General features: G+C 39.0%; 2 protein-coding genes across 2 annotated transcripts in view; both read right to left on the reverse strand.

The window, feature by feature from the left end:
• Positions 1-6,708, reverse strand: part of KIAA0408 (KIAA0408 ortholog) — a 28,852-nt gene extending 22,144 nt beyond the window's left edge. The window contains exon 1 of the mRNA XM_012660809.1: positions 6,656-6,708. The gene's annotated coding sequence lies outside the window, so the exon portion shown is untranslated. The remainder of the gene's footprint in view (positions 1-6,655) is intronic.
• Positions 6,709-6,856: 148 nt separating this feature from the next.
• Positions 6,857-23,314, reverse strand: part of SOGA3 (SOGA family member 3) — a 46,948-nt gene continuing 30,490 nt past the window's right edge. The window contains exons 5-7 of the mRNA XM_012660808.1: positions 15,625-15,696; positions 8,611-9,786; positions 6,857-6,967 (exon numbers count right to left, since the gene is read on the reverse strand). Of these exons, the coding sequence (XP_012516262.1) occupies positions 6,857-6,967; positions 8,611-9,786; positions 15,625-15,696 (1,359 nt within the window). The remainder of the gene's footprint in view (positions 6,968-8,610; positions 9,787-15,624; positions 15,697-23,314) is intronic.

The following is a 23,314-nucleotide window of genomic DNA, read 5'->3' on the forward strand; positions in this document are numbered from 1 at the left end:
TAGGTAAGCTTTGATTGGAGCTCAGGAATGTTGTCTGTTTCATTCATGGGGCATAGAGCGGGAAACGGAAGATCTGAATAGGAACTGCATGAGTGGGTGCTACAGTTTGAGCACTTGGTGTTCAGGTGAAAAGAAATGTGGCATCAAAAAAAAAAAAAAAGAAGAAATGTGGCATCATTTTATGAGCAGTCTAGAGTAAATGGGTTCGGAAATGAAGGTACAGAAAGGGAGGCCCAAAGTCACGCTTCGGAATAGCCTCCGGGCCACTCTAATCAGAGGACATTTGAAGAGCCAGCCAGATCTATTCTCCATGGTCAAGGTCCCCTGTGAGTCCACATGAGCCTGTAAACACAATAATCTGTAGGGGTGGTTTGCACATGATCATCTCAAAAACCCTTTGCAAAATGGTGATATTGTGTAGAGCAAAAGATACTCAAGTGCAGGAAGGAATCAGTAGACACTCAGTATATGCCAAAAAAGTGGCTGTGCCTGGTCCTTACACTATATTCTATTGTTGTTGAAGTTATCTATATATTTTGTGCAATAAGATTCCCATAACCTAACTTTTTCTTATACAACCATTTTGAATCCACCCTATCATTTTGAATCCACTCACTTTCTACAAATATCGGTATTTTCAAATAGTTACTTTTGAATCAATCACACTCTCTCTAAAGAAAGGACGTAAGTTTCCCCTTCTGGAGAGTTTTCTCACCTCAATATTTGTGAGGGCCAATGACAGGGGAACCTCATTTTCCCTCATCTGCTTCCTTTTGGCTGCTTCACTGTGGCTGTTTTTATTAGATGAAACCTAAACATGTGAGAGTAACACTAAGGCCCTCTATGCACTGGCCCTTGAGTCAGAGCAGATACACATTCCCTTTCAGGTAAAGGTGCTCAGATTCCCAGGAGTCATCTAAAATCTGGAACAAATTAATTTTGGTAATTTGTCATGTTGAAACTCCTCCTCTGAAGTTCTAAATGACTAATGTAGGCCAATACATAGGATGCTATTTAAGAAATCTAACTATTTTATCTGTCCAGGAGTTAATGATACAAAGGGAATGACATAGAATGTGAAAATATTGTTCATGAAAAAGAAGGAAGAGAATTATAAACTACATGTTAAACCGAGTTCTCTGACTTTAAGAAATAAAAGAGTGTATATGGTATTAAAAACAAAGCTCTTAAATTCTCTTCTCCTATTAAATTATTTCAGGCAAGAGGGTAAATGGATGAGCTTCTCTCTGTTCCTTATAACCTCTTAATATTTGAATGCATAGGTTAAGGCAGGTGCTTTTGACATAACCTTAACCAGCTAACTTTAAAGGTGCATCATGCTGGACAAACTCAGAAAGGAATGACATCATTTTCCAGTCTTCAATAATCATTTATGTATCTTGTATGTTAACATAAACAGCTCAACTCAAAACATTTCAGAAGAGACTACGGAGAATAAACATGTAAAGCACACTTTTTCAGTAATGAAATTAATTATTAAATTAAATTAGATCAATAATTTCCAGTGCTCTATCTCTGCAGTATGCACGATATTAATACTCTTCAAATAGTCAAAAAATTGTACCATTCTCGAATACTTATAGGTGGCACGCCACTTTGTTAAATTAATCAGTGTTCTAAACTTTCTGAAAGGTTTTAGTTTTTAAATTAACGTAATGCTCCATTTTACTGTTTATTTAATATTTATTTTGGTACAAGATAAAAACATTTTAAGTTATTTATTTAATATATCTAAAACTGTACTGACAATTTGAAGAAAAAATATTAAAATAGCAAAGTTTTATGATCTGAATTTGAAATACCCTAAATAGAAATTTGGGTAAGACAATATTGGAAAAAACATTTTAACATGCAAGTCAATAAAATTATATGAACATTTTTGAAAAGGCTGAATAATTGCTAACAATCACTGATTATATATTCTTATTTTCTTTTTCTTTTTCTTTTTTTTGTAGACCAGCAGGCAGAGATACAGTCTTAAATTATAGTAAATTTTTGCAGTTTTATTTTCAGATGTTGGGTTTTGGTGGTACCTTATTTTGAAAAATAGCTACAAGAAAATACATACAACTATGAACTAAAAAAACTTTTTATCATTTTAACAATGAAATTGAATAATCAGGAAATGTCAATAGATTTAAGTTAATTAAACATAGACATCTGAGATATAAGATGGAGCTCCTTAGAACAACACAGTGTGGCTTAACAGTGGGTAGTGCAAGGCGGAGATTTCTGAAGTTTCTCCTTATTTCTAAAGGGTGTTACACTTGCTGCTCTTATTCTCCGATCAAGTGGGTTATAATAGTACTCTACTCGAAAGGTATTCCTGGAAGTGTTTAAAAATTACCCACAACTTCACTAGGACAGCCACAGATTAGAACTGCCAGTGAGCAGAGAAAATACACCATTAAGCAGAGAAGGTGTGGATAAAAATGCATTTATGAAGTTACATGGAAAGGACCTTTAGAGATTCTATAATTTTGCACACACTTTCAAAATGGCTATCATGAAAAACAGCCATCACCATTTCCCCCTCTCTTAACTGATCAACACAAAAGTATTGTTTAGAAGAATTCAAGATGTTACCACATTTATTACTACAACTATAAAGGTGTTCCTGCCATGTCCAGGCCATAAGGCATTCTTTATTTGTATAAATTCCCTTCTGAAATTTCACAAGTAAGCTGACGAGAATATCAATACCTACCCATGAAATGTTAGTTTCATCAAAACGTGTACAAAATCACCCCACCTATCAAAAACCAGATCAAAATTAAGGACATAGATTCAAAATTATCTTCCATTAGACTTAACTGGTATATAACTAGGATTTAAGCAGTTATGTCTTCATGCATACTGTACCAAAACCCAGTAGCTCAAGAAATAGTCAAACTTTCCTCACTTCCTAATACTATCTACTACTTTCACTTCATTAAGGCATCTGACCCAAAGCGTACCTCTACCAGATGAACTGGGCTGTAGTTCTAAGAGAATGTAACTACAAACACTGCACGAATACTTGGAGTTAAGGGTGAGCTATCAAATTGACATTCCAAACTTTGCTGGCAGCTGATTACATACTTATATCCTATTCTAGCACAGAAATTGGAGTGAAGATTGGGGAATGCAGGCCAATACACATTCCAGGCTCAGCACTGAATTTTTCTTTGTTTTATGAGTTTAGTCAGTTATACTTAAAAATAGCCAACCGGATTCCTTTTTTCTTACATCTAGGCCAAATTAACAAAGACATTCCTTTCTAAGGCCAAAAGTGTGCATGCAAGGATAATTTCTACCATAAGGTTTGCTTTTTTGAGTTTAGTTTCAGTGTGGTGTTTAAATAACACAGCTTCAAAGGTGCAAACAAAAGATCCCTTGTCTCACTAATTGGGGGACTTTGCTCTCTTGGTGAACAAAGAAGCATGGGTGTTCGTTCCTCTTTCAAAACTAGTTTACTACAACAAAAATAATACAGATCAAAGGCGGAGGGGAAGGAGATTCTGAGAACTTTCTCTCTGCAGTCTTGGGCACCATCTTTGTTAACTTCTCTTCCCTAATCTACGTTCTGTGGTGTATGAGAGAGACACACAGATACTGAATGTCCACAGAACAGCCTGAAGTTACAGGGAGAAGACAGCAAGAGAAAAGGTCACTTCGTGCCTGCTGGCAATTTGCTGAGACCACCTTCAACCCACTGGCCCCAAACATGTCCCTAGAGATACAGACAGGTCTGAATGCCCTGACCCTAGATGCATTTCTCATCATGCACCATTATGGTGGAGGTATGCGCATACATGCAGGCACAGCTGGGAAGCTGTCTATGCAGTGGGTACAGCAGAGTTGGAAAGAACCTCCCTGGAATTCAACTGTACAGGAAAGTTACCTTATTAATTTCAGAGGAGCTGTCAGAGTGACCCCAAATCCCCCAGAATCTTTAAGCAGCAGTCAAGTCAGTCCTGTTTTAGCCTACTTTCCCCTCCTCAGTATCTCATGGAGGTTCATGTATGGAGGGCCTGGATGGAGTTCAAGATTCTCATGAAATTCTTCTACAAAATTAATGCCTTAAGAGTTCATAAATAAGACTAATACCCCTGTTGCCAGAATGACCATAGTTCCTAAAAAGAGATCTAAAGATGAGACTGGTGTTTTGGTTAGCTCAGACACTTTTTCCTTTTTCAGGTTATAAGTTATCACTAGGTATTCGTACCATCCCTGCATATATTATATTTATGGTGTCATCCCATCTATGAATGCCTAGGGATTTTATTGTGATAGCATGTTATATCATTGTAGGATCATCTTGAATTCAGTGCGCACATGTGCCTGTATCTCTAGGTGTGTGTGTAACCCTGCACCCATACACTATTCATCTTGGTTGTCTTTTCTGTTACGGACTATTCTTATTTGTCTGTGATTCTGTTAGTTTTGAGAACCTGTATTAACGCAAGGAGAGCTTTCTAACACCACCACCAGTGCAGCAATGGAACTGCTTCGTTCTGAGTGGGCATGCTCTAGAGGATCCAGACATCCGCTGTGTGACTGGATCTATACGGTCTACTCAAACCCAGACAGCCGATGATCCTATATCCCAGTACCACATAGTTTATAGTAACCTTTGTTGGAGCTATATAGAATGTGTATAAGTAGTTTAGATAATTCAAATATCTAAAAGCAGTGGTTCTCGGGAGTTTTAAAAAATACAAATGCCTATGTCCATATATTTAGTTTCAAGTAATATGGGGTAGGGCCCCAACTAAAAACATCCCAGAAATTCTGATGTGCAGCTAGGCTTGAGAACTACTGATCTAGATATTTAGTTCTTGATTCTGCTCATGATAAAGAAAGCTAAAATTCCAAAGCCAGTTTCTTAAAGCCACACAGGGTAGTGAATATGCATGATGCTTTTGAAGTGAACAAGTGCATCGCATACCACGCTTCTCCACAAAGACAGTATCAGCAATTGGGGTGAAACCATTGTCTGTGATGTGGGATCACAGGGAGCCTGAAGTTCTGACCCTTCGCCTCTAAGAGCTTCCCAGTCAGTGTGACAACTCACAACACTGCCACACATTTCCAAACGCTCTGTAAGTAGCTAAGAACCACTGCGAGGCTGGATGTATCTGGCTCCAAAGGTAATAAACATTTCAGATACATATCAGCCATCAAACGTTTACTTTCATTTCCTTTAGATGGTGACCTGGATCTACCAGATTTTGTTTTTTAAAGTGGTTGCTATTCCTGAGATCAAATTTTTTAAAAAGTAAACTTGAATCATAATGATTAAACATGGCATTTATCACATTTCATTCATTTTTGCAATGAAGTTCTACCTAGCCCTTTGAATTTTCTGAATGAAAACCCAAAAGCACATACCAACAGGTTCTAACTATTGGTTAACCACCACTTCTCACTCTAGGACTTTTCTCCCCTAACCAAAACAAGAAAAAAAACAACTAAACAAAAAAATCTAAAACCAAAACAATCCCTATGGAGAGTAAGAGCAGTTATTTTAAATTGAACTTTTACACAACTGTGAAGTTGTTTTTTGGCTTTTTTTTTTTTAACTAATACTCAAAGGGAAATGGATTTGTGGGGGGGGAATGAGGCTATAAATAAATCGTGGTCTGTTGCAAGCTAAATTCCTGGGATTCAAAGGGACGTTACCAGTGCCAACTTTTGTGGCAGAGCAAAGTTTTTCCACACATTACTCTTTTTGTTGAGACACAAGATATTTCACTTTAGCTAAGATTTTCGCATCCACCAACCAATCTGTGAATATGTACAAATATGTGACTTCAAGAAGTGCTGAGATTTCTGAATCTGGGGTGGCACTGGCGCATGCCAGCTCTCCACTGGATAAACTGCTGATGAGGTGGATAGAATAGGGCCTTTGGGTACATGGAGTCTCTCCAGGCCACTTTACACAGGAGGAGAAAGGGGGATGCTCAGGTTGACCAAAGTGAGTTTATATTTCAACAGCACCTCCCACTGGAACTGTGCTACTGGCATTGGATTGTGGTTTAATGTAATCTGGAGAACAACTATGTTTTTTTTCCCTACTCAAAACGATTCACATACCATTTTTATAGCATATTTTCTGCTTTGGAGCCAATCTATAATAGAGGATAGGACTCCAGGCAACAAGCTCGATTCGCAATATATGGCTCTAAGTATAAGTAACAGCAGAAATGGCTGGTTTGGTGGGAAGCTGATCAAATACAGTAGGACGGGGATAATTATTTTCTAAATGAACTAAGACTTAATCTACTCTCATGCTTCCAAGCATATCTCTGTAAACAGAACACATCACCATTACTTAGTTTCCACGAAAGTCACATTTTATTTATTCACCATATTTTTCCCAGATATTTGTTGGATGTTATCTTGTTAGTCTGATGCAACCCAGAAAGGTACTTTATAAATCTATATAATTTTTGAAAGTGTGACCAACTTGTGAATGTCCAGCTTTTCAATTACCATAATAGTTAACTACTAAGAAATAATTATGAAAGATTTAGTCAATTTTTTTTGTCAACCTGCCAATTATTTATCAAGAAGAGTACAAATCAAGCTGTAAAAGAAGGAAGCAAAAATGAAAATGATTTATACCAAAAAGTCACACTTACTTCCTTACCTGAAATATTTTAATGCTTGGGCTTCTTATTGAATTTGATAGTGGTAAGATGAATTGTGTCTTTTTAAAGAAATAAGCAGTCTTCAGTGTTTTTATAGCATTGGTTACTACAGAAATTAAACTTCTTTTACTTCTTGTCTTGAAGGGTGAACAAAATAAACAAACTGAAAATACTACAATGAATGGTAAATGATGAAAGACTTACAGTACAAAAAATAGTGTAAAAAGGAAGACAAGTTTAAATATTGTTGTGTAAGAAAGTGATGAAAATAATACAAGAATGAGAATAAGTAAAATGATAGGCTGGAACATCTGGGAAGGTAAACGCAAAGACAAAGAGAAGAGTTAATTAATAATAATTTTTAAAACTTAAATTTGTATCAACTAATCTAAGTATTCATCCCACTTAAGAGAAAGACCCCCCCCCTTAGGCCTATATTTACAAAATCTGAAAGCCTGTTATTATACACAGTGTTTTCTCTCACTGATTTCCCCTCAGGGTATAATTTAAAAACTACATGCTCATAGTATTCAAAAATCTGCAACAAGGAAACTAAAAACCAATTATTTGATATAATAAATAGAAAAAAGTAAACTTTAACATAGCAAAATCCACCAAGTTTTATCATAAAAATTATTATTTTTTTCATAGCAAAGCAGAGAGCAACATGCAAGATAAATAAGCGATAGGGTTGCAATTTTTCTTAGTTGTACTAACAGGCAGTTAATCTAATATCATGCTTCTGTGTATAAGCTGATTTTTAAATATAAATGTCTTGCGTGTCTTGAAAGCCATGCATGCTGTTGTACTTCCGTGGGTTCTCCAATGGATACAGGACACCAGGCTTGCCAGCACGAAGAGCATTGCCTGTTTTGTTTCATAAATTATCTTTCACGTGGTTAACTCTGACAAAATGCATTGTCTTTACGTGGCCACCATACCTGGCCAAAGCAGCTCAGTCCAATTCATCCGGTGTGCCTCTACAAATCAGGATGGAGGAAAAATGCTGGTTTTCCCTGTTCTGGAATAGTTATCACTATTTCTCTGAATTAGTGGTGCCTTCAAGCTACAGTATAACACTCCTTCCCTAGTCCTGAGATTCTCCACCAAAGAACTGACAGTGATTTTCTCTGGAAATAATGATCATATTACTTTAACTTATGATAAAAGGGAGACTTTCATTTGTTCCTTTTGATAGGGCTCTAGACACAAGATCATGTCTCCTTACCACTGGTTTCTATTTAATACATTTACCAGTAGGTATCCATCAATCCTGCTTATTTAGTTATTTTTTAATTTTTATTTATTTATTTATTTTTAAAAAAGCCAGGCCTTCCAGAGCTTTCGCCTGGATTTTAATTTTTTTTCTATTTTTATTATATTTTTTTCCTTTTTAATATATCAGAGACAGGGTCTCACTATGTTGCCCAGGCTGGTCTCAAACTCCTGGGCTCAAGTGATCCTCCCACCTCAGCCTCCCGAGAGCTGGGACTTACAGGCATAAGCCACTGAGCCCGGCTCAAGGAATTTTTTAAAATCTTAAACTTAGTCTGGATCTTGGCTCGAAAATTGCAAATTAGCATTTGAAGATTCCTACTCAGGACCTTCTTGCAGTTCGATGTGTTAGTAGAGTCAAAGTGAAAAATGCTGACCTCCCAAAATAGTACTGCATCTTAAAAATCCTTTAACCTTTACACAAAAACTGAGGGTGACGGTGTTAAATTTCAGAGGGGAAATGGTGACTAGATGACTGGGGTACAAAAACCTCAGGCCTGAAGAAGGACAGTGTGAAGGTACGAGGAGCCGGGCCAGGGGCTTTGACCCCAGCCAGACTCTGAGCCGGGACTTCCCTCAAGCGGGCGCGGCAGTCTGGCCGCGGAGACGCCCCGCCACGGACGGCAGCTCCGCGGGCCAGCCTGGCCATCGCCGTGGCTCGCAATAGGCAGAACTGTACCTGACTCACGGATATGGGCTCCTCGGCACCGCGATCGTCCGCGGACTTGGGCACCTCCAGGCGGTCGATGAAGGTCTGCAGCTCCTTGCGGAAGGCCTTCATCTGCGCGTTGATGCGGTAGAGCAGCTCGTGCTCGCGGATCCGGCTGCCGTCGTCCTCCTCGTCCATGAGTCCGAACAGGTCCCCGTTGGCCACGTAGATGCGCGCCTCGGTGATGATGGTGCTCGTGTCGGCGATGAGGCGGTCGATGGTCTTGCCCAGGCGCTCGGCCTCCGAGCGGATGTCCTTCATCTGCTGCCGGTCGGAGAAGCTCTTGGGCCAGGGCCCGGGCGCCGGGTAGAAGGAGCGAGTGGGCGTGAGGCAGCGGATGTTGCGCACCTCCTCCGAGTCGCTCTCGCCACCGATGGGCCCTTCGCGCTTGCGGTGCGGCGGCCGCGAGTCGTCGTCGCTCTCCTTCTTGCCCGCGTCGCTCTCGGCGTCGCTGTCGCGGGGGCTGCCACGGATGCCCAGGTGCGAGGCCAGGTCGTAGCGCTGCATGTTGGACATGAGCACGCGGTTCTCGTACTGCAGCTGCATGACCTTGCCGCTGAGCTCGTTGATCTGCAGGCGCGCCGCCTTCAGCTCCTCCTGCAGGGCCTCGGTCTTGGCGTTGTCGTGGTGCCGCGCGCTCTCGTGGCCGCCGGACTTGTACTTGTACTTGTTGAGCTCGGCCGTGATGCGCTTGTTCTGCTCCTCCAGGTCGGCCACGTTCCTCCGCAGCAGCTCGGTCTCGTCTTCCACCAGCTGCAGGTGCTGCCGCAGCTCCGACAGCGATTCACTCTGCTCCCTCATGAGGGGGTTGGCCGAGCCGTTGAAGTCATCGCCCCTCAGGTCGTCCAGTTCCGCCTTCAAGCCCCTGTTCTCCACCTCCAGCTCGACGATTTTCCTGCCCAGGATGTTGGCCTCTTCCTCCACCAGCCGCAGACGCAGCTTGAGCTCGGCCTCCCTGGTGCTGGGAGGACCCCCGGCTTCTCCCTTGGGCAAAGGACTGTCCAGATCCCCGTAAAAGGATCTGTATTTCTGGAGCTCGTGTTCGAATCTGTCCTTTTCTTTGTCAATCTTGGCCATTTTCTTTCTCATCAAAGCAGCTTCTTCCTTAACGAACTGCAGCTGGCATTTCAGATCTTCATTGTCCTCCTCATTGTGGGGAAAAGAGGGAAAAGGACAGGAGATCATTTTTATGCAAATCAGGAAAACAACCAAAAAAGGACACCTGCAAAAAGAATTTCTTTTTCTTGCAATCAAGATTTATTGACACACAGATAGAGTAGATGCTGTGTACTTTCTTCGTATCACTTCAATTCTTTGGCAAATTAGAGATTAGGACAATATTGCATCCTGGAAACAAAAAGGGAAGGGAATATGGAAAGAGAAAAACCTGTGTTCATCACTATTCAGAGATTATTATATGTTGTAACTGCACACAACTGTTTGGTGGTCATTTTAACAATGCTCCTTTTGCGTGTTTTGTTATTACTGTAATATATATAAACCCTATTCACTGGAAGGAACATGTGGTTAATGTGCACTTGCTGCCATTTATTGAGCACTTACTCTTTGTCACATGCTGTAAAGTTCTTTACACATATGACCTAATTTAATGTTCAGAGTAAACTTATGAGTAGGTATTAAAATTCCTGGTTTAAAGATGCTCAGTGACTTGTTCAAGGTTACACAGCTAATAAGAGGCAAAGGACTAAGGTGAAATTTCAATTCAGTTCTGTCCGAAACTAAGGCTCAGGTTCATGATCACTATGAAATCCAGAAAATAATTTGCCCTGTCTTTATTCAAAGGAAAATTCTTTTAATGGCCTTTAGGGAATAGTCTATCCAAGGAGAAACTGTTAGGTATTCCACCTAACTCACTTTTAAAATAGAACGTACTCCCACCAGTATGAAATGGATCAAGGTGGTTCTTCCGGTGAAAGTATACTGGAGTAGAATCTGTAACAGTTTGTCTCACACATCTTTATGCCAACCTTCAAAGCCCAATAACTAACTAAATTCACAAGTACAAAATGACAAGTGGAAATCCATTCTTTCTCTGAGAGCTATTATAGAAGCATGTTACTAAGTCCAAAGACATATCTCCCAAGGACAAGTTCCCAAAATTCTCTTTTAAGTATGTACTTTGGGCCAATGTTGTAACTTCTGTGAACTTTGGTTTCCTCAGTTTTAGAATAGGAATAAAAATGCCTTCCTTAAGCAGTACTCAGAGCCACCTGTGTTTTGAGATGCATTCTGGTAAAGAAGTAGCAACCACTGGGGAGGAAGGTGAGGAGAATAATGAGTTTTTGCCAGAGATGCTCAGTGAATAAGGCCCAGAGCCTTGGAGATAGAAGAGATGGAGAAGAGGGCACAGGTCTCCTGTCCTCCCATCTCTTGATGGAAATATGAAGGGTTTGAGAGCTGCTGGGTGTGCAGAGCCTGAACATCACATTCCTCGTATCATTAAATTCTCACATCAGCCTTTCAAGATTTGCCCTTCACCAGCAAGAGAGGTTTATTATGATAATACAGCAGAGCACAAGTTAATAAATGACAGAGCACAATCTATTCAGGCTGATTCCAAAACTCATATTCTTTCCATTGCACATGTTGCCTCTAGAAAAGAAGCATGAAAGAAGAAAAATAGGGCAACGGGGTAAAAATCAAAGAAATCAGACATGTTGGCTTGTACTTTCCTCTAGAAGAAGTTTAGAAGGAAGGAGAGATGCACAGCCAGAAGAGATGAGAGAACCTCAGCAGCAGAGAGGATAAGAGGGTATGTCATAGAAAGCTTTGGTGGGAGAACTGATTTCACAAGGGAAGAGAGAAGCTGCACTACAAGAAGACTATGTGTTGAGGCCCTCCCACTAATTCCATGAGGGTGAGACCAAGGACATATTATAATGTTTAAGATTGCATCAGCAGAGAGGTCAAAGATAACCCTGAATTTTTGACTTTAGGTGTCTCCCTGAATTGTACTACCAATAACAGGGATGGAGAATGAACAAAGAAGAGCAGGTTTTGTGTAGATAATATGGTTTTAAGTTTTTAAAAATGCTGTCTTTGAGGTGCATCGGTGAAAGGATACCAAGTGGAAATATCTATCACCAAACATGTGAGATCTCAGGCTCCAGGTTACAAAGATTACACCTTGGCACCTGGAGAGAGCTCAGGTCTAGAGGTGAGGACATGTGAATGAGATGCACAGAGGTGATGGTCGAAGCTCTTGTAATGGTCACAAAGGTAATCAAAGAGGAGAAAAAAAGAAAAGGAAACAGATAAGAAATGGTCAAAGGATAGGGAGAGGAAGTCTAAGATCATTTAGGCCAATAACTAGAAACAATGTTTGAATAGAAAGTTGACCAACAGTATCAAATATGCTTTTACATATAGGCTAGGTTTTATTGAAAAGTAAGAGCAGATGAGACTGGGGAGCTAGGTAAGGCTATATGTGGGTGGAAGTCCTTGATTGCAAGGCAAGGCCTTCATTTGCTAGTACAAAAAAAAAATACATTGGCATATGCGGCAGTTTGATTCTAACCAAAACAGCAGTGGGTGTGATATCAGCCACAGACTGAAGCAGAATAACACTTAACTGTGCTATGCTAAGCAAATTAAAAAAAGAGAAGACTATCTGATTTGTGTATATGTAAGCTCTCCTGCCCAAAGGAATGAAAACATAATAATTATTTTAACACTTGGACATATACTGCAAGTAACAAAGTCATTACGAGGGAAGAAGCTACATCAAGAGGATGATGGGCACAGTAATTATTCTCTTTATTTAAAAATAAATCTTTTTACAAGTGTGATAATTTCTGCAATGCCAGGAGTTTAAGAACCCTGTATGCCAATATACCTTGTATCCCTGTCTTGTAACCTAACCATTATAAGCTGCATTTGGAACTGGGCATAGAAATACTATATACAATTGTTTTAAAAACTAGAAGATTGTATGGGAAATGCCTGGTCCACAGTAGCACAGCAGTAAATGTTTGCTCCTGTTTTCCACAGTGAATGGTAGGCAAGAAAGATTAAAATGCTCTGAGGTATGAAGCAAGTTGTTTCTGATTTTTGTGTATGTTAAAGATTCTCTCACTCGCTCATAAGAAGATACAGGTGACTATGAGGAAGGGAGCATAGAGATGATGAAGGGCCAGTAAAAAGTGAGCTAAGGCCGGGCGCGGTGGCTCACGCCTGTAATCCTAGCACTCTGGGAGGCCGAGGCGGACGGATTGTTTGAGTCAGGAGTTCGAGACCAGCCTGAGCAAGAGCGAGACCCCGTCTCTACTAAAATAGAAAGAAATTAATCGGACAACTAAAAAAAAATATATAGAAAAAATTAACCCGGAATGGTGGCGCATGCACGTATTCCCAGACACTTGGGAGGCTGAGGCAGAAGGATTGCTTGAGCCCAGGAGTTTGAGGTTGCTGTGAGCGAGGCTGACGCCACAGCACTCTAGCCCGGGCAACACAGTGAGACTCTGTCTCAAAAAAAAAAAAAAAAAAGTGAGCTAAGCCTGGCTTTGACTTAAAGAGCCACTACTAGAACCTAAACTGCATTCTAATCAATTACATATGATAACTGATTTAATCCATATGACAACTCTCTATTATGATTCCCATTTTATAAATGAGAAGTAGAGGCACAGAAAGAATCAGTAACTTGTCTAAGGTCATAACAGCTGGTATATGCCGGAGATTTCAGCCCAGGCAACCTAGCCCTAGAGCTACAGTTCTGAATTGCTATGCAATGCTATTTCTCAGTAAATGAAATCACTACTGCTGGAGGAACATGTAAGGAATAGATCAAAGAAGCTGAAGCAAATTAACAAAATGAAATACAAAGCTATACGAACAATAGTAGATTGGACCATGTGAAATTGCTATTTCTGTAGATCAAAATCTGTAGCATGTTGGCAATTTCGTGTGATTCATTCTAGAAAAGGGAGACATAGAAGCATTAAAAAGTACACACTATGCATGCGCAGAGTGCCACACACCAGACACAGATGATTCATAGCTGCATAGGGTAGGCCCTGTCTATAAAACGTCCTGGCTAAGATGAACACCTAAATAAGAATAACAATAGAATGGGATGTTTGCAGTAATATAAGTATGTGGATCAATGGTCCACAACCTTGACTGAGCAACAGAATCATTTTATAACTTTATAAAAATGAACCATTCTATCATTGAGGTATCTCATTGGAGACAGTCTTGATCAATCAGCTGGGGTGGGTGTTTGAAAAGTGACAGATCACAACCTCTGAAAATAAATGTGTTGGAAATGATAGCAGAGACTTCAAACATCACAGCAGTACACTTATAACTATCCCAGGAAGTTTGTGCTCAAACAAAAGCTGGTGGACTATAAGACATCTTGACTTTTGTAAAGTCCCAGACCCCCCTAAAAAATTGTTGAAAGCAGTGAATGTCTTTTGCAGAAAGGTACCCACAAGTGCATGCACATGGAGTGGAAGTCCATAGAGCCAGGAACAAACAGTTAAGAATTCCTGGATTAGAGAATATTGTTGAAAAAATAAATTAACATAGGAAGTGTAAAAATGGGACAAATGTGGATAAAAAAAATAAACTGACTTCAGATTTTAGAACAGAGAGCATATAGCATCCACTTTCTGAACAAGGGAAGAAAGAGGATTCATGGCAACATGTGAAATGATCCACTGCAAAATATTCAGACAGAGGTGACTGAAGTGAGAGCAAAGAGAGTGGAAAAGCTGTAGTGACAGAGCATATTTGGACTTATTAAGGGAATGGGGAGAAAGGTACAAAAAAAGGCGTTATGATCTTGGTATGAGACTCTCTGGGATTCTAGAAATGCTGAGGCTTATAAATGTTCTTGTAAAAGTACCAGGAGAAAAATTAACCAAGAACAGAGCAAGGACATAGAGGAAAAGGAAAACTAATATACATTTAATGTGTTATGCTTCAAAAAAATGATGGAGATCAACTTTTTCAAACTTTGAATATTTAATTATCACTTTAAAATTATCTAATGAGAAAATACCTTGTAATAATTTTTAAAAATGTATTTTTAAAATACATTTGCTTAAAGAGATTCCAACTTATGAATACATGTTTAAAAGTCAGTATCCAGCCATGTGTTTTTGGACAGCCATAATGTCACTTCTATCCCAAATATTTCCTCTTCTGTTTTAAAATCTCCTTTATTACAACCATCAGCATCTTCTGCTTACCCTGAAAGCAGAGCTAGTCTTTACTGTGGCTGTTTCTAAGGTACTTAATAAGCCCATGTTGAGTACATCTTGTAAGTTTTATTTTTATTCCTTTGTTTCCTTTCTTTAGCTTCTCCACTCACCGGCATAGAGAATTACTTCATTCTAGGACTCTCTAAAGACATCATGAGCTTCTCTCTCCCTTCTGCCATCCCTTCCTACAACATTCCTTTCTTTACCATCCCCTGATACTATAGAAACAGCCATTCTATTGACCTTATTAATTATGAAAGAACAAGATTAGCGTCATGGGTACAGTTCTTAAATTCAGCAGCACATAAACTACTAATGACATTTTGCTGTGTGCTTACAATGTAAAAGCAAGTATAATGGGGATATTAGTGCTGGCTTTACAAGTAAATATACTGAATTCCTTATACTACCTGTATCTATAGCTACATAATTGATATGCATAATTTAACTTTGTCTATTTGACCATTATGTTGTACAATAGGGTGACTGTAGTTAATAATAACTTATTGTATATTTCCAAATAACTAAAAGAGTGGAATTGGAATGTTCTTAACACAAAGAAATGATGAATGCTTAATACCCCAATTGCCTTGTATAAAAATATCACATGTACCCCACAAATATGCACAAATATTATGCATCCATAATAATTAAAAATAAAAAAAATTTAAAAAATATTATGTCTAAGTGTAGCTTATTATTATATACATTTAGAGATACTTGATGTTCTAGTTGAAACTTTATTTCTACATACCTCTGTGGGAGTCTGTTGAGCCTTTTTTTCTGATTTTGGCAAATCTTTGCTTCCTCTTCTTTTTAAGGATAACTGAAACAAAGCATGAACACAGTTTAGTAAGCTATAATTTTAATTAAGCTATAATTTTAATTCCATTTTATGCTTCTAAGTGTCCTAATCTCCTATGACAAAACCAAGGCCAATAAAAAGAGTTAGTTCAATAATCATAAAGGAGGAAAACATCCCAACCAGATAGATTTAGATATATTTTAACCTTGGACTGGGATACACATCACAGTAGAATGTAGCTGGCAATTATCTAATTAATTTGAGAAATACAGGAAATCTACTGTGAAAATGCAGAAAAACAACTCAGATAAAATTTAGGTTGATGACTCGCTAGGCTATATAATTCAAATGAAAGCAAATGCTTGTGAGCCTTCCACGTCACTAAAGAAAAAAAAGGGGAGTAAGGTATTATTTCCAGGGTTGGAGTTAGGTTGCTAGAGGCTTGTGAAGACAAACTTTCAATGAATTTATGTAGAATATGAAGAATTTCATTATTTCCTCACCACACATCCATGCGAGCAAAGCACAACACACACACACACACACACACACACACACACACACACACACACACACGTGTAACCTGACAGGGAGCAGTCGGGTTGCGGTGAAACGGAGAGGGTATGCTCCGTCTCAAGGAGCAGGTAGATTGGGAATAGGTCCAGCTCATTGGTGTAGTACAAGAATATGGGCATTTTCAAGAGGAGCTGGCAATCTGGATTTATGTAAAGCCTCCCACATTTTATTGGTTGATTCTAATAAAAACTCAAACAAGCAACACTTTGTAAGTCAAAGAATACATACCTAGTGCCAAATTGTTTCATGGACCAGCAGATTATGATCACTGGTGCTCAGCTGCATTTCTCACACATATATAATAAGAAGGGTCTCTCTATGTAAATAATAATTACCCATTGTACAAATCTACCATATACCAGATATTGAGCTGGAGACCCAAAGTTCTATTAGATATTGCACCTACCATCAGGAGGCTCAAATTTAGCATGGGTGATAGGGAAGTAAAGAATGACGGTATGAGTTGGTAAATGTCATGCTTTTGGTTCTGTGAAGCAGAGACTTTGTTTTAGTTGGCATCACCACCATGAGAATAATGCTTGCTACATGGCAGATGGTGATAAAATGTTTGCTAAACCAATGAGTTAATATAAAATATGAAGTTCTGAAGTCAAAGAGAAGGGTAGGGGTAGAGATAGACAGTAAAAGCAGGAAAGGCTTTTCAAAAGAGGAGGATTCATGACTTTGCACAGAACTAAGAACCAAATTCTTTACATGTAAATTTCTAACCCATATCGACTATTAAATAAAGGCATATGTTCAAGCACAGAAAGCAGGGGAATACATTGCTGCAACTGTTTTGTTCAGTATGAAATTGAAACTACAGAGACAAATGAATAGTCCACGTGATTATTCATTTCTAATTCTTTACAGAAAGAAGTTCTTTATGGTGCTTGTATAATCTTCTTAGAAACCAAAGCTGTGGGGACTGACTCACTAACTAAAAGTGACTTAAAAACTGACCAACAAAAACAGTCCCAAGAATATAGTGAGCTGAACTAGGACACCTGAAACATCCTAGGTAGGAACTACCTATAGGAAGCACTAAATTTGTTTTATTAAATATTTATCGAATGCTTTTGTTTTAATTCACCACAGACATGTGTTGAGTTTCTGGCATACATGTGGTTCTGCATGCTAAACGCATATGACTAAGAAATATTTTACTCTTTCCCCAAAGAGCTAACTGTTTATGATGATAAGAAAGATGTAATTAACTAATACAGTAGATAGTATTAATTAGGGGCAGTAAATGAAGAATAAATAAAGGACCGAGAGAGCAAAGGAAGAAGCTATGATTCCAGATCTGGGGAATCAGAGAAAATTATCCAAGTGTATTGATCTTTCAAATTTGTAAAATTTCAACAGAAATAAAACTGAGTAAACAGTTTTAGGAATAAAGATATGGAAGAATGAGTGTGCCTTATAGGTGCACTGACTTCTGAAAAGAAATGATGGGGGTAGGGTCTCTGCAGAGACAGGGTGGAGGAAGGTCCCGAAAAGATTGAGGTCAGTTTGTGGAGCTGAGAAATTTAGACTTTATCCTGTGGGCAATGTTAAAATGAGACCTCTAAATTAATACAGGAGAAATGATGAAACTAGGACATTCTTTCCTAAGAGAAATTTGCTATTTTACTTTTATTTAAATATCACTCAAGCAGGGGTGTTAAACTCAAATAAAGCTCTGAAAAAAAGGTTTCCCCTTGAATAAAGGTACATTGCTTTTAAGGTGCCCCTAGGAATACGAGTACCTTTTAAGTATCACATTTAAATTTTCAATAAATATTTAACCATCTTTTCATATCCCAGTAAGTTTTAATAAACTTTCTGACTACTATGAAACAAAGATAAGAGATTCATACAGTTAGAGAAAGTCACAGAAATAATGAAGTCCACACAGTCCCTCTTCTGTGTGGATAAAACTGTGTCACCTGCCCCCTTGTCATCCTCCCCACCCTTATCCACTAAACCTATTAACCTCTGCAAGGGGGAGCAGTTTGGGAAGCTAGAATGAAATCTCAGATTTTCATCTTTGTTGGCAAAACAGGCACTTCAGATGTTTGTCTAGATAAATATGTTCAAAACATTTCTTGTCTACTTAATTCTTTGCATTCCCAGCCTCAGCTTGTCCAAAAGAGGCTGCTGTTCTTTTTTATCCATGTGAAGGCCAGGAATTAGAGAGTTTTGCCAATGATTATGTTTGCACAGCAATTATATAAAATGGATCGTTTGTGTTCTAAAATGTTTTGAGATTGCCTTTCTCAACTGAAATTTGGTCCACTTCTTAATATGGACCAAATTTTTAGTTACTTAAATTAAATAACAGAGAACAACCTGCCTACAATGCTACCAAAGCATACATTATGTATACAGATGTCTCTTACGTTGTTGATAAAATTAAAGAGAGAGATCCATTTATATGGTGACTAAGAAGGAAACTACAGATACATTAATATTGAGGATTTATTGAGGACTAAATATACACCATGCATTTTTCTAAGCACTTTATATGCATCTACTCATTTAATATGACAGCAGCCTTATGAGCTTGACACCATTATCCGAAGCACACAAAGGATACACTACTCAGCTAGCAAGTTTTAGAATCAGGATGCAAGTTATCCGGTAACTCTGAACACCGAGTGAACAGTATAATTGTTCACTCTGAACAACTACATTGCACCGTTACTCCAAAGGAAGAAAAGCGCAATTTAGAAAACAAGGTTTTATTACTTCCGAGCATGTCCTTCTCTATGGTAACAGAGCATGACTGCATGCGCTTGGGGTGCTAGTTTACACATACTACACATGTACAATGTATTTTTGTATTTTCAACATGGAACCAGCAGAAGTGACATACACACTTAACTGGTTCTCATAGTCAATCTGTAAATACTTGTGACTTCAGGGCAACATTGGGAAGGAGGCCTGGGTATTGCTCACTGAAGGCTAGAGGGAAACTGAAAGAGGCAGAAACTCTGTCTCCAACCTGTATTGGAAGGAAACAGGAGGGCACCTGTCCATAGAAGTCCTCTTCTGTCCCTTCCATCATACCCTTGACACTTAAGCAAAGAGCCTGGCAGAGGCAGGACAGGTGAGGAGCTCAGGACCTCATTCTCCACTCTCTCCCTCAAAAGGATGAGGCAGGATCCCAAGCTTTGTACTAAGGCCTGATCTTGGGGGCCAGGGGAGAATGTGGGTGAAGAAGAGGCAGATGCCAGGGTGATCAGGCTGTGTCATTCTTCTGTGTAAAATGTCCTGGCAGTTTTCTATCTTGTTCAGAGCTGAGCCATGCTTTACCAGACCTTGACTACACACTAGATTTATTCTGGTAATGTTTTATAAAGACTTTACCAGGCTTCAACCCAGACCAATTAAAATGGATTTTGGAGTTGGGCCCAGGCAATTTTGCAAAGATCCCAGGGTGACTATACTGTGTGGCCGGCTGTGAACCACCTCCCTGCTCTATGTGGTCGCCCCGCCCAGCATCCCAAACAAGTGCTCCAACCACACTCCTCCACGCTTTGTTTGCTCTACTGTCACAGACATTCTTGAGCCTCGAACATGCCAAGCATGATCCTGACATAGGGCCTTTGGGATATGGTTTCCTCTGCCTGCAACACTCTTCACTATAAACGCTCATGACCCATCCCACAGTTTCTTTAGGGTCCCTAATCAGAGAGACCTTCCCAGACCACTTCATATGAAATAACAAGTACTTCCCCAACTCTCTTCCTCCGCATACTCCTCGTCTTCCTAACCCTGCTTTTATTTTTCTCCACATCTCCTCTCACCATCTGACTTGCGTGCTTGTTTGTTCCATGTCTGTCTTCCCGTCCTGCAACGTGAACCCCAGAGAGCAGGCTCTTACTATTGATCTCTGTTATAGCCCCTGCTCTTAGCAGTACACCTGGCCCAAAGTAGCTGCTCAGTCAATATCAGCTGAATGAGGAAACTGCGACGTCAGCCTTATTTCTTACATAGATTTGTTTTGGAAGCATTACTAAAAGTTGATAAATGATTAAAACAAACAAGTAAATAAAAGTCCATTTTAAAACGTCCACTTAAAAATTTCTCTTAAAGCTGGAAAAATAAAAATGTCTCAACCTTTTCAACAAAGAGACTAAAGAGCAAAAAATTGTATGAGCTGAAGAGTATTTAAAATGGGACATATCAAATACAGTCGGCCCTCTGCACCTGTGAATTCCACATCTGCAGAATCAACCAAATGCAGATCAAAATATTTGAAAAAAAGCAATAAAAAGTAACAATATAATAAAAGATATTATAAATTAAAAATACAGTGTAACAACCTTGTATATAGCATTTACATTGTATAAGTAACCTAGAAAACATTTAAGTACAGGTCTACCTCATTTTATTGCACTTTGCTTTATTCCACTTCATAGATGCTGTGTGCTTTACAAATTGAAAGTTTGTGGCAACCCTGCATTTTCTATCTGTGCCATTTCTTCAACAGCATGTGCTCACTTCATGTCTCTATGCCACATTTTAGTAACTCTGACATTATTTCAAACTTTTTCATTATTATTATTATATCTGTTATGGTGATCTGTGATCACTTATGTTACTACTGTAATTGTTTTGGGGTGCCATGAACCACACTCACATAAAACAGCGAACTCAATAAATTGTGTGTGTGTTCAGACTGCTCCACCTGCCGCTCCCCACCCTCCACACTCCCGCTTCTCCTCAGGCCTCCCAATTCCCTGAGATACAACGATACTGAAATTAGGCCAATTAATAAACCTATAATGCCCTCTAAGTGTTCAAGAGAAAGGAAGAGTAATACGCCTCTTACTTTAAAAATCAAAAAGCTGCATCAAAAGCTAGAAATGGTTTCGCTTAGTGAGGAATGCATGTCAAAAACTGAGATGGGCCAAAAGCTAGGCCTCTTGCACCAAACAGCCAAGTTAAAAATGCAAAGGAAAAGTTCTTGAAGGAAACTAAAAGTGCTACTCCAGTGAACACATGAATGATAAGAAAGTAAAACAGGCTATTGCTGATACAGAGAAAGCTGTAGCAGCCTGGATAGAAGGTTAAACCAGCCACAGCATTCCCTTAAACCAAAGGCTAATCCAGGGCAAGGCCCTAACTCTCTTCAATTCTGTGAAGGCTAAGAGCAGTAAGGAAGCTGCAGAAGAAATACTGGAGGCTAGCAAAGATTGGTTCATGAGGTTTAAGGAAAGAAGCCATCTCTATAACTTAAAAGTACGAGGTAAAGCAGCAAGTGCTGATGTAGGAGTTGCAGCAAGTTATCCAGAATATCTAGCTAAGGTAATCGACAAGGGTGGCTACACTAAACAACAGATTTTCAATGTAGATGAAACAGCCTTCTATTGGAAAAAGATGTCACCTAGGACTTTCACAGCTAAAGAGGAGAAGCCAATGTCTGGCTTCGAATCTTTAAAGAAAAGGCTGACTCTCTTATTAGGGGCTAATATAGCTGGTGACTTTAAGTTGAAGCCAATTTCCGTTTACCATTCCAAAAATCCTAGGGCCTATAAGAATTATACTAAATCTCCTCTGCCTGTGCTCTATAAATGGAACAACTAAGCCTGGATGACAACATATCTGTTTACAGCGTGGTTACAGGAAAAGAAATTGATCAACAATTTAAATCTGGGATTTGTTCCCAGAAAGTAATAATAAAAAAAATAAATAAAAGCTGTGGACTTCTTATTATTGGAGAAAATGACAATCCCCTTCTGGGGATGGTCACAGAGGGACATGTCAGAGGTGAGGAAGTGTGTGGCATACGGACGAGCATGTCATGGAGGTGCAGACTTGAATCTGCAACCAATAAATCGACCCTTTTCTGCCACACAGCTATGTCCTCCCTCCATCCCATAAGTCGAAGCCCCATTCTTATCTTCAGAGTTTTGAGGCTGCCAAACTTATTTTTTTATTTCCAGTGAATGCCTAAATAAGAGAAACTTTTAAATGCTGAAAAAACTATTTTTCCACTCTTCTATTCTTTGATCTAAAAAATGCCAAATTGAAATAGCTGGGATTATATTCTTTAAGTTTTTTTTTTTAAATAAACAAATCCAATGAATTTTCCTTTTCTTAGCTCCTCCATCCTATCCCCCTTGTGGCAAAGCAGATCTCTACAGCAGCAGTCAGATTGACTACAGAGTGAGACGAATTCTTTATTGCTAAGAAATATTAATGAGTGAACTTTGTAGAACATGCTATTGAATCAGGCTACCAATAAAAGAGAAAATTTTTTAATCTTTTTCTATGTAGGAATCAGAGTTATCTCTTCCAGGGCAAATGGCTTTGAATGGCCCTAGAGTTGCATAGAGTTGTATAGTGTCTTCTTTTTTAAAAGGTTCATTTTTAGTGCCAATAACTATCTTAGAACACCTCTGCTCTTTTCCCAGCATATTGCTTGCTAATCATGCTCAAATGTCTAGATTGAAACCTGCTCTCCATAACCACTACAATGAAATTTAGGTAAGTCAGAAAATTGAAAAGTAAAATGCTGACCTTAACTAAAAAAACAAAAACAAAAACAAAACAAAATAAAAAAACCCTAAGTGATCTTAAAGACCATGGGAGATCAGAGAGAAGAAAGGAAACAGAGGCTTCTCTTTTTGAAGGGATGTGGTTACTGTAGAACTGGAGGAAGTAGAATCAGGAGGAAACTGTAATTATTGGGACCTACATGGTGTTTGTGAAAATATCCCCTTTAAAAGTCAAATTTGAACCCAGTAATTGCCTGCCTTGCATTGTGTGGTTCACACCATATGAACAAAACATTTCCTGGATGATTAGGGAGAGTTGGTGTCTGTCTTCTCAAAGCTTTTCTGGGACCCCCCAAGGGTCTCCAGGCTACTAGTGAGATAACTTCTAATACAATTTACTCTTTTGTCATTGAAGAATCCTTCTTTTGGGCATGGTATAAGTTGTTAGAGGGTCTGCCAAATTACCAATAATAAAATGATCCCAAGGCAAGACTACCTTGCTTTAAAAAAGCAAAGGCAACGTGATAAGTGTTTCTTTAATATACCATATATTACACTTGGATGAATACCAT

Source organism: Propithecus coquereli, unplaced genomic scaffold (genome assembly GCF_000956105.1).
Source record: "Propithecus coquereli isolate 6110/MARCELLA unplaced genomic scaffold, Pcoq_1.0 Scaffold68, whole genome shotgun sequence".
NCBI classification, from domain to species: Eukaryota; Metazoa; Chordata; class Mammalia; order Primates; family Indriidae; genus Propithecus; species Propithecus coquereli.